The sequence below is a fragment of the Acytostelium subglobosum genome (assembly GCF_000787575.1).
Source record: "Acytostelium subglobosum LB1 DNA, scaffold: scaffold21, whole genome shotgun sequence".
Taxonomy (NCBI): Eukaryota; Evosea; class Eumycetozoa; order Acytosteliales; family Acytosteliaceae; genus Acytostelium; species Acytostelium subglobosum.
The window spans coordinates 548,219-560,060 of record NW_012236512.1 but is presented as its reverse complement, the minus strand read 5'-3'; the positions used below and the strand labels follow the sequence as shown (position 1 = coordinate 560,060).

The 11,842-nt window shown below is 42.2% G+C and overlaps 4 protein-coding genes across 4 annotated transcripts; 1 reads left to right on the top strand and 3 right to left on the bottom strand.

Annotated features, from left to right (window-relative positions):
* Nucleotides 1–2,317: 2,317 nt before the first annotated feature.
* On the top strand, nt 2,318–5,233 carry SAMD00019534_092850 (hypothetical protein; the record flags this gene model as incomplete). The annotated part of the gene is made up of 2 exons (XM_012895699.1): nt 2,318–4,928; nt 5,001–5,233. 2 exons carry the CDS (start codon nt 2,318–2,320, stop codon nt 5,231–5,233), a joined length of 2,844 nt encoding a protein of 947 aa, XP_012751153.1.
* Nucleotides 5,234–6,475: 1,242 nt separating this feature from the next.
* Nucleotides 6,476–7,251, bottom strand: SAMD00019534_092840 (hypothetical protein; the record flags this gene model as incomplete). Its single annotated transcript, XM_012895698.1, has 2 exons — nt 6,476–6,535; nt 6,652–7,251. The coding sequence occupies 2 exons, from the start codon at nt 7,249–7,251 to the stop codon at nt 6,476–6,478; spliced, it is 660 nt and encodes a 219-aa protein (XP_012751152.1).
* Nucleotides 7,252–7,664: 413 nt separating this feature from the next.
* On the bottom strand, nt 7,665–9,369 carry SAMD00019534_092830 (hypothetical protein; the record flags this gene model as incomplete). The annotated part of the gene is made up of 3 exons (XM_012895697.1): nt 7,665–8,477; nt 8,584–9,028; nt 9,131–9,369. Coding segments are annotated over 3 exons (1,497 nt in total), but the record flags the coding sequence as incomplete, so codon positions are not given.
* Nucleotides 9,370–9,836: 467 nt separating this feature from the next.
* Nucleotides 9,837–11,399, bottom strand: SAMD00019534_092820 (hypothetical protein; the record flags this gene model as incomplete). The annotated part of the gene is made up of 3 exons (XM_012895696.1): nt 9,837–10,676; nt 10,767–11,211; nt 11,290–11,399. 3 exons carry the CDS (start codon nt 11,397–11,399, stop codon nt 9,837–9,839), a joined length of 1,395 nt encoding a protein of 464 aa, XP_012751150.1.
* Between the last annotated feature and the right edge of the window lie 443 nt (nt 11,400–11,842).

Sequence of the window (11,842 nt, the reverse complement as noted above, 5' to 3'; positions counted from 1 at the left end):
GAAGTAATAGTGAATAAGTAGTTCATTGGATCTCAATTAATTGGTCGGTCTATTTATAGATGGCATCATTCTATGTACTCCAGTCCTTAAACTAAAAGTTTATATTATCAAGTTAGTTAAATGAATATAAAAAATATTATTATTATTATTTGCTATCTTACTCAATATCATCTCCAGATAATTTAGTACCATTAGTAGAAGTATTGGTTGACGCTACTGTAGGGGAAGGAGTAATTGCTGGAGAACTAGGTGCTGTTGCAGTAGTAGTGGTAGCTGGAGTTGCTTCGATAGTTGGAGGAGGAACATCCATTGGAAGTGACTCACCTTGAGGGATTATGACAGGGGGAGCATCAGAAGTTGGAGGAGAAGGGAAACTTGGAGTTACAATGGTTTGGGGAGCATCTTTGGGAGTTATGGGCGCGCTTTTTGGTGCACCAGGGTTGCCTCGGGGAGCATCTCTGGGAGGACCAACTGGGGCATTTGACAGAGGTACAAAGGTTCTTGTTATGGGTTTAATATTATCAGTAGGTGGAGGTGGAGGAGGAGGAGCCATAACAACAACAGGTGCATTATTATCAGTTAGAGTTGAAGGTTGTAAATATTGTTGTTGTTGTGGTTGTTGTTTGGGAGGCTCTTTATCATTATTATCTTTATGATCTTTATGTTTCTTATGTTTATCCTTATCCTTATCCTTATCCTTATCCTTATCCTTGTCTTTGGAATATTCTTCACCATTAATATTATCAACAACAATACTAAATATAAACAATAGAGTTAAACAAATAATAATAGTTTGTCTCTTCATTGTAGAGTTCTAGTTAGAAATTTGATTGATTGAATGAATGAAGAATGATGAGATGTTGTCATATTTATAACATTGATCAGAGTATATATATACTGTACTGATCATTATATATGTAATAGAATAAAGTTGACCATTCTTACAATACATACTTCCATCACTGTCACTCGTGGGTGATCTAGAACAAGATCGACTACCAACTTGATGGTGGTGATACATCTACGTCCACAACAACATTATATTATACACGTCATACTAAAAGTTGATTTATATGTATATATTGTAACTGATACTATCTGTATCATTCTCTCTCTCTTTGAGACCAATGCCTATTGATTGCTATTCAATGAATAATAAATGAGGATATATCCGAAATATCAACTTCATTTTCATTTCGGACCATCAAGACAAACATGTCAGACTGAACAGTTGTGGGTACCCCTCTAGAGAGACACAACATTGTGTCAGTTTGAGGGTTGGGTGGGTGTAGAGCCTGGCTTGCCAACACTCTCTCTTGATGAGCTAGGGTCGCCGATTGTATGATCGGGACTTGTCATTCATTCAGCTGGGTTGTAGTAAACTACAACTTCAAAAGAGAGATACTTATCATCAGAGTTATAACTAACAACCTACAACAACCACACAAGACCTAAGTGATCAACAAACGAGCAATCAAGCCAAAGCAAAGCGATCTATCACATCACATCATATCAAATCATATACAGCAAATATAGATAGAGATAGACATAGCAATGGGAAAGGATAATTGCTGTGATGGTAGCATTATCCAAGGATCGTTGGTGTGTGATGATGTGCCGTATGATGACACGCCACTTGTAGTTTATAAATGTATAGGATTATTAGGCAATACATCGGATCATGTAATGGCATGTCAACAATGTAAAAGAGACTTTACATGGCTAGCAATCATACTCTTAACAACATTAAGTATTATGGTTGTATTAGTCATTGCACTAGGTATATACTTTGGTACCAAGAGTTTCAATCAATCAATTAGAAGACAAGAGGCATTGTTTGCAGGAAAACAACAACAACAGAAACAGAATAATAGTATTAATAATAATAATAAGGATAATAAGGATAATAAGGATACTACTACAAGTACAAATATACAAGATGGAGATGGAGATGGAGATGAAGAAGAGTCTGTAATAGCTGCAGGAGAGAAACAAAGGTTACTGGGGACAACTGTAACAAGTGATGACGGTGCTGGACAATGACGACAACAACGACATTAAACAAAGCAATCAATAAAGGTATTATTGATTGTACTGTATTGTATTGTACTTTATCCTCCATGTACTTTCATTGACTTATTATCTGTTCAACTTGTTCCTGTGTGTGAAGTGTGAAGTTTGAAGATTCATGATGATGTGTGAGGATCACTTCAATTCCAATTTACAATAATCATCATTCATACTTATACTTACTTCTAATTATAATACACAAAGATACATATACTTAATATATACATACACATAAACATAATTAAACATGACTGCTGAACAAGTAAACATTGAAAAGTCACCAAATGATAAGAATGATTATAGATATATTCAGTTGGAGAATGGAATGCGCGCGATATTGGTACATGATCCAACTGCTGAACAGGCCGCTGCTGCTTTGTCAGTGTCGGTGGGATCGCTGAGCAACCCGGATGATTACCTCGGTCTGGCACACTTCCTCGAACACATGCTGTTCCTGGGCACCGAGCGGTTCCCCATCGAGAAGGAATTCGTCCAGTTCATCTCGATGAATGGTGGCTCGTACAACGCCTACACCGACATGTGGCACACCAACTACTTCTTCAACGTCAACCAGCGCAGCTTTGACGCTGCCCTCGACCGCTTCTCGTCGTTCTTTGTATCGCCGCTATTCTCCGAGTCGGCCACCATGCGCGAGATCAACGCTGTCGACTCAGAGTACCACGCCAACCTGCAGTCCGACCCACATCACCAGCACTACGCCACGACAATGTGCTTCAGCGATCATCCCCTCTCGCGCTTTGGCTGCGGCTCGCTCGAGACACTCAACAACCGTCCAGGTCTGCGCGACCGCATGATCGCATTCTACAATCAGTACTACTCGGCCAACATCATGTCGCTCTGTCTGTTGGGCGCCGAATCACTCGATGAGCTGGAGGCATTGGCCCGCAAGTACTTTGCCGACATAGTCAACAAGAATATCCAGGCGCCACGCACACCAGCTCTATCACTCAGCCAAACCGTCAAGCTTCTTGGTGTGCCCGTCAACGATGTCAATATCCTCAAGGTGTCATGGCCTGTTCCCGGCCATCTCTCTTCGTCGCGCGTCTACCAGCAAGATCCCTGGAGCATGGCTTCACACATTCTGGGCCACGAATCAACTGGCTCGCTGTTTGCCCATCTCAAGGCTCTCGGCTACGCACACGCTCTGATGTCGGGACCAGATGTCCACGACGTCGACACTGACAGCTTCTACGTAAGGATCGAGCTCACCGAGCTGGGCCTGGCTCACCAGACCGAGGTGATGGGACATCTCTACAACTACATTCAAATGATGATCCACAGCGAGCTTCCCATTCACCTCTACAAGGAGAAGGAGTTCATCCAAGAGTTTGGCTGGAACAATCTTTCCAAGGTACATCCAATCCAATACGTGCTTGCCATCACCCACAACATGGGCCTGATCACCAATCATAGCCATGTTCTCAAGATGTCGCATATGTGCCAGCCATTCAATCCCACCCTGTTCAAGGAGGCCGTCAGCTGCCTGTCCTTTGACAACATGGTCGTGCAACTGTTCTCCAAGTCGTTGGAGGAGCACACAGACTCTGTTCACCAGTACTACAGCTTCAAGTACTCCAAGAGGGCTGTGCCGACTGAGGAGCTGGCCTCCTGGAAGACCGTGCCCAAGACAGACAAGCTGCACTTCCCACGCGAGAACTTGTTCATTCCAACCGACTTTACTATCAAGGCCAAGCAGACACGCGAGGTCGTTCCACCTGAGGCCGTGTACAACAAGAACAACGTCTCGGTCGAGTGGGCTCCAGACCACCTGTTCAACACACCCAAGGCATCCATTGTCGGCCGTCTGCAGTCCTCGCGCACAGTGACCGCACGTGACTTTGCCCAAGTGTACTTGTTCAAGATGTCAATCAAGAGCATCTTGAATGATGAGGTATTGTACAACGCCCACCTATGTGGCCTTTCACTCAAGATGATCATCGCCATCTCGGGCATTACAATCGCTACATCTGGATACAATGACAAGCTGGCCACGTTTGTGCTACAGGTGTTCAAGCACCTGAACAACTTTGACATCTCACAGGAGCTGTTCGATCTCACGATGGAGTACGCCCTCCAGAAGCTGGCCAACGCTGCGTTTGCCAAGCCCATTGAGTTTGGCCTCGACAGAATGCGTCCATTCTCAACCAGCAACAAGTTTGCCATCGAGGAGGAGTTGATCGCTCTGCAGACAGTCACACGCGAGGAGTTTGTTCAGTTTGTCAGGAGCTACATCCAGTCACTCAACGTCCACTGGCTTATCGTCGGAAACATCAGCAAAGAAGAGGCCATCCAGTTTGGCGAGTCGATCAGCAAGGAGATGAGCAGCAGCGTTGGATCTCGCGAGTGCGACGTGCAGCATCCCCGCCGTGTGGCCTACACACCGGGCGTCGAGTACCATCTGCGTATGCGCTACCAAGACCCCAACCAAATGAACTCGGTCGTCATTGCCTGCTACCAATTCGGCGAGCTCGAGGTGCGCAAGGCCTCACTGGCACTGCTACTCAAGACCATTATGGGCAAGGCATCTTTCAACGAGCTGCGTACCATTCAGCAGCTGGGCTACATTGTACAGACGGTGTCGGACTGCACCATGCAGACCGTGCAGCTGCGTCTAATGGTACAGAGCAATTCTCGCGACGCCGACTACGTCTACGAGCGCATCAACGAGTTTGTTGTCAACCAATTCACACAGCAACTCAGGGAGCTCTCGCAAGAGGACTTTGACGCCTACGTCAAGTCCATCCAAGAGTTGCTCGAGCAGAAGAAGTCCAACAACGACGAGCTAACCATGATGTTTGAGGACCTCAGCAGTAACTATGGCGGCGACTACAAGTTCAGTAAGTAGTTGTAGACACAATCAATCACTTGACTCTCGGCATATACTAACCATCACACTTCCCAACTCAAAGGATCAAAGCAAGTTGCCGAGTTGTCCAAGATTACAAAGGATGATTTGATTGAGTTCCACTCCAAGTATCTGGCGTCGGCATCGGACAGAAGACTGTTTGTCGTCGAGATGTTTGGCAATGGACATGAGATGAAGGAGCTGGACACCAAGGCCAACCCCAGGATACGTGTAGTGGACAATTCAAACGTCTTCAAGCAATCAATGAGCTTGTATCCTACCCGCGCCCTGCTCTAACTTGTTGTTACGGCATGTTAATACTCGACCTCCATAAAGATGTGGTTTATTGCACTCAGTGATGTGTACATTGTTTGATTGATTGCTTGTATCAATGCACCATCATTGATTACCAGATGTTGTGTACATATTTGATGGAATCGCAATCAGATATCTGGATCTCTGGAGTGTTATCCTGCACATGTAAAGCAAGACGACCATGATTGAATCTACATCTCCAACATGCTTACATGGAAAGTAAGAAATGATTGAATGAATGAATGAATGAATAAATGAATGATTGATCACTGGTATGGCGTATCAATCCTCTCTGATTGGAGATCAGTTGGGCTTCATTACTCCATCATCAGTGTTGGAAGGTTTCCTTTGACAGTCTTTGACTTTGTGTCCATATTCCTCACAGTTGAAACACTTTGTGTTTGGCAAGTGTTTCACTACCCTTGCCCTGCCCTCACTASTACCCTTACCCTACCCTACCCTTACCCTACCCTTACCCTACCCTTACCCCTACCCTCTCAACCCTCKACCCAAAATTCTATGGCGGTTGTGGAGCATTGTTGTTGTTGGTGTTCCATTCTCCGTCTTCAGAGTTTCTTTTCTTATAATATTGTGGACCCTTACTGTAGCCGTTACTGTTACTACTACTGTTCATGTTATAGTATAGCTCAACTCCATCAGCTTAACATCCTCCAAACAATGTACACTTTACAACAAATGATGATGATGTCAATGCACTTGTTGTTGTCATTGTATATATATCGTATTATTATGAGTAAGTAAGTAATATAGTTGTCGTCTTTTGAAATGAATGAATCGGGTCAACCCGAAGTCAACCCACCCACACACCATGCTCTTCAATGCACACTTCTTTAATTTATGGGATCATTAGGGGACATTGAGTCAATGAAGATTGGATTGATTGGAATGATTCCACCTGTTAGTTTGCTTGTTATTATGATAAAGTGTTTTCCATCACCAAGCGCTCGAAGTTGGATATTTCTAAGAGGAATCGATGCATGTTCTGTGAATGAGATGGAGAATGAATCCAAACGGCTCATTGGGTATTGACCCGATGTCATTATCTTGTAGAGGAAGTTACGATAGAACTTTGATCCCTTGGCAGGATGACATCCTCCAACAAGGTGGAGATGTTTGATTGAGCTGGGGAGTGGATTGGGATTATCATCAACTCTGGATATCGTGAGATCAGTGATTGTGCTTGGAAGTTTGGATGGAAGACGATCATGATGTATTTGTAGACGTGTTACAGAGGGTGGGATTGATCCATTGTCCAACGCATGACTGAACTTGTCCCATATTGTGAGTGAAGTGAGTCCCGCCGGGAGGACACCATGAAGGGGTTGATTGTATTGAGGACTTAACGACAAAGTCCTGAGTGAGAGCGGCAGGGAACTAACCAGGAATGGCCGATTGTAGACGCCCGGTGAATAATAGTCACTATTCTCCGAGTTGCCAAACTTGAGGTAGGTCAGACTGGGCGGGAGTGCGTCTATATCAAGGGGTTGATCAAAGCAGGTGCTTAGTCTGAGCGTGATCAGTCCATTTGGCAATGAGCCAACAATGATGGGCTGATTGAAGTTGGTGTCGAATATCAATGTCTTCAATCCCGATGGCAGCCACCCAATTGGGATGGAGTGATTGTAATCCCTCCCAAACTCGAGTTTGGTAAGACTTGCCGGGAGCTCGCCAACCGGCATCACTTGATCGTATATTGCTGTAAGCATGAGAGAGGTGAGATTGGAGGGGAGTGTGCCAAAGTCAAAGGGTTGTCGGAACCTGTAGTTGAACTCAAGTGTTTGAACACTGTCTGGGAACATCCCTACTGTGGGCGCAACATTGATGAAATAGATGATTGATGTAGTGCCCTCTGGTATCACAGTGTCTGGCACAACAAGTCTGAACTTGTTTGTTGAGTTGACTAGCTTGTGGAAGTTGACCTTATCGTTGAGAATACTATAGTCTACTGTTTGGTATTCTTGCTCTTGTCTGACTGGCATATATATCCAACGAATGAATGATCGTCTGTTTCGATACCAATGTCTACAGACGAATGCAAGTGAGTACCTATCTACATTCTCCTCGATATACTCAACAATATGACGTAGTATAATCACTGGGAAGTATCTAGGTTGTTCAACAACCTCCATTATAATTATGTTTAATGATGATCATATAAACTATTATTATCTGTTTGATTGATCGATTGAGATTTAGTGGTTTTGATCAAAGAGTTGGTGTGAGTGATCAATCTTATCATTGACTGATTGATCACCTGATCAGTTATTTATTAACTTTGAACATTTATGTTGATTGATGAGTGAATGATTGAATGTATGAAAGAAAGAAAATGAATGAGTACCAGACTAGCCCAGCCAGCCCAGGACAAGGACATTAGAATTGGGGTTTCTCAGGCTTCAGGGTACTGGTCTGGATTGAGGGTAACCATGAACTCCATGAAGTACAAATAGTGCATGACCGTACTTGAACTAAAACGGAAGGTCATCTCCTTGACCTGTTTGAATTGCTTGGATACTGCATATCCAGCCTTGAACAGATCAGGTAAATCGGGTTGTCTTTCGACGTAAGGTTGCAATGATCCAAACTTGTACTTTGTGACATCAAGGGTCTGTTTGAAAGCCTTGCCTGAACCATCGGTACCCTCAAAGTTCAAATGCTTGTCACCCTTGAAGTAGCGACCGTAGAGCCTAATGGTGATGTTCCTTGGCTGGTCCAACTTGATCACATAAGCTCGCGTACCAGTAATCAAGAACGACTTGCCAAGACATCCAGTGAGTGGCTCATACGAAGGATACCTGTCATCTTCATAGTGAATACCCTTGATTTTAAACGTTCGATAATTGAAGGTATTCCGTGCATCCATTCGCATGATGTAAGCAGTGGACTTTGAGGGCAACTTGATCACCTTGTCTGGAACTTTGTCTGGCATTGGCATCATCTCCTCCTGACTCTCTTCCTCACCTGGTTCATACATTATCAGTGGCAGAGGATACATGAATACATCACTCTTGAGAAGCATATGAGCATTCTCCACGAACGACCCATATCCATCATTGGGATGGGCGTGATGTCCTATCAAAGACAGGCCGTGCATCAGGACGTCATGCAACTTCTCATTGTTGGACTTGACACCCTTTGGTGACTTGCGATTGGGCTTCCTTCCAGAGATATATATCTCATCATAGTTCAACTGGTACCAGAATGCCTTGATTGATTGATCGAATGAGTAATATAATGATTGAATAATTGATTGATCGATTGAAAGTGTTAGAATGTGATTGGAATCATTCCAGTTGGACAATATAACATACATTGATGAGACCATATATTGAGATAGTAATGAACAATGCTTCAATGTAGTAACTTAATACATATCTCATATACTTGGGATTGGAACAAAAGGTGAGGAGTTCCTTGCTGTGATCCAGGGTCAGCTTGATCTGGGTGCGGATATCAGTTAAGAAGTCGCCGGTGATGGTCTCCTTGTTGTCCAACTTGTAGATCAGAGCGGACAGGTCTTCCTTCAATGATGTACATGAATTTCTCAGATTCAAGAGAACAGTATGACAGTTTTCAGTCCAAGTTCTGATCTCACTATCCTGGATCTTTGAATCAATGACACCGATAATATTCCTCTTCAACTCCTCCATCTTCTTGTTCAACTCATCCTTGGACACAGTATCTGATGGTGATGCACGTTTCCAAAACAATGCAAACACACCTTGGAGCAGAGGTCCAACAATTGGAATACATCCTCTGTTTGTTTGAATGATTGATTAAGTAATTGAATGAATGAAAGTTTAATAAATATTAATACATTTGAATATGGGAAGAGTTGAGGAGGGAGGATGAACTTACAGGACTGATGAGAAGATGATGTTGACATCCTCTTTGTCTATTTTGAGACCTTCACGTTTGATGTCTTGATACACTTGGAATGGATCCTTGATCTCCAATGCATTGCAAATCATACAGAATGGAATCATTTGCTTTGGGTCCTTTTTGATGGCATTATAAACATTCATTGCCATCCCTTTGACCTCAAGATGGTCAGAAGGGGTAGAAATCTCTGTTATTCTTGTATACGCTTCAGTCATAATATAAATAACTTAATTGTTTGAAAGAATAGGTGATTGAAATATTGAATAAGGCCCAAATAAATAATAAGTAGAATTCAATCACATGGACAAGTTTGGGGGGTTATGATCATGAACAAACACACCACACTGGACTCTGCCCATGGATGACCAATCTACAACAATGCAAAGATGTATTTTAAGTGTGTTGAAATTGATTGAGGTATCATCTCAACAACAAAAATAATAAAAGAGTAGGACATTTTACAATAGCTGGATGCTGGATACTCTCGATGAACTACAAGGTGTATAATAAATGATGGGCTGATAGATCAAGATTGAAGTCTCCAAAAAGATCACCTGATCAGATTTACATATATTTTTATTTATTTAATTATTACTTTGGAACACATATTTTGATTAATTGATTGATTATAGGTTTGAATGAAGAAAATAAAAGAGCCTACCAGCCCATGGCATTAAGGACACTAGTTTTGTTGTTCAACAAGGGAAGGGTACTGGTCTTGGTTCAGGGTTACCATGAACTCTATGAACAACAAATGGCACATTATGGCATCAATACTAAACTTGAATGTCATCTCTTTGACCTGTTTGAATTGCTTGGATACTGCATATCCAGCTTTGTACACACTATTGTCCCTGTGGTTGTATCTCTGTGCAGGTGGTCGCAATGCTCCATACTGGTACTTGGTGACGTCAAGGGTCTCCCTGAATGGCTTGCCCGAACCATCAGTACCCTCCAAATCTATACTCTTGACATAGTTGAGGTAGTGACCGTAGAGTCTGATGGTGATGTTCCTTGGCTCGTCCAACTTGATATCATAACTTCTCAAACTTGTCCACTCGAAGTTCTTTCCAAGACAACCTGTGATTGGCTCAATCCATCCATCTCGATTGCCCAATGATTGTGATATTCTTGGATCCATTTGATATGTGAAAACATAATAAGCGTCCATTCGCATGATGTAGGCCATGGGCTTGGTTGGAAGGTTGATCACCCTGTTAGGGACTTTGTCATCTCCCTCGGGTAACTCACTCTCATACTCCTTATTCTCCTGCTCACCCGGCTCATACATTATCAGTGGCACAGGGTACATGAACACATCACTCTTGAGTAAGAGATGAGCATTCTTCTCGAAAGAGTCATATCGATCATCAGGATTGGCATGGTATCCAATCAATGCAAGACCTTCCATTATCAAATCATGCAACTTCTCATTGTTGGACTTGACACCCTTTGGTGACTTGCGATTAGGCTTCCTTCCAGCGATGTATATCTCATCATAGTTCAACTGGTACCAGAATGCCTTGTATGATTGATTGATTGATTGAGTGTGTTAGTTAGAATTTGTGGACGATAAAACAAAGATAGGAATCATTCCATTGGTATAACATACATTGATAAGACCATAAATGGAGATGTTGGTGAACAATGATTCAATATAGAATCGAACAACATATCTCATGTACTTGGGATTGGAACAAAAGTTCAGGAGTTGGGTGCTGTGATCAAGAGCCAGAGTGATCTTGGTGCGGATATCGGTTAAGAAGTCGGTGGTGATCGTCTCGTTGTTGTCCAACTTATAGATCAGAGCGGACAAATCAATCTTCATAGAAGTACATGAACTTCTGAGGTTCCAAAGAACAGTCTGACAGATATCAGTCCACATTCTGATCTCACTGTCCTTGATCTTTGAATCAATGATTCCGATCATCTCCTTCTTCAACTCCTCCATCTTCTTGTCCAACTCAGCCTTGGACACCGAGTCTGATGGTGATGCACGTTTCCAAAACAATGCAAACACACCTTGGAGCAATGGTCCAACACCTGGAACACATCCACTTTATGATCATTTGATTGAAAGAACGATTAACAATATGTTTGTAAATTGAATGGATAATGAGTGAGGAAGTACTTACATGACCGAGGTGAAGATGATGTTGACATCATCTTTGTCAACTTTGAGTCCTTCACGTTTGATGTCCTCATAGACTTGGAATGGATCCTTGATCTCCAATGCATTACACATCATACAGAATGGGATTATTTGCAGAGGGTTCTCTCTGATGGATTTATAAATATTTATTGCCATACCCTGGACCTCAAGATGGTCAGGTTGTCCAGAAATATCTGTTATTCTGGTATATGCATCAGCCATTTAAAAATAATTATAATAAAATAATATATATACTTATAATAAAAATAATTAATGTTTGATTGATGGAATAATTGAATGAAATGATTGGATCATACTAATAATACTATATGAATTACATTCATCACATGATCATTTTATTTGGTGTGTGATCTAGATCACATTGGCACACTGGACTAAGCCCACTGAAGGTCATTCTACAACAATGCAAAGTTAATACTTGTGGTGTGAGTAGTTGATGATGGAGGTATCAACATGATTGATTGATTGAATGTATCAATGAATGTTTAGGTTTAATTTATTATTATATTGAATGC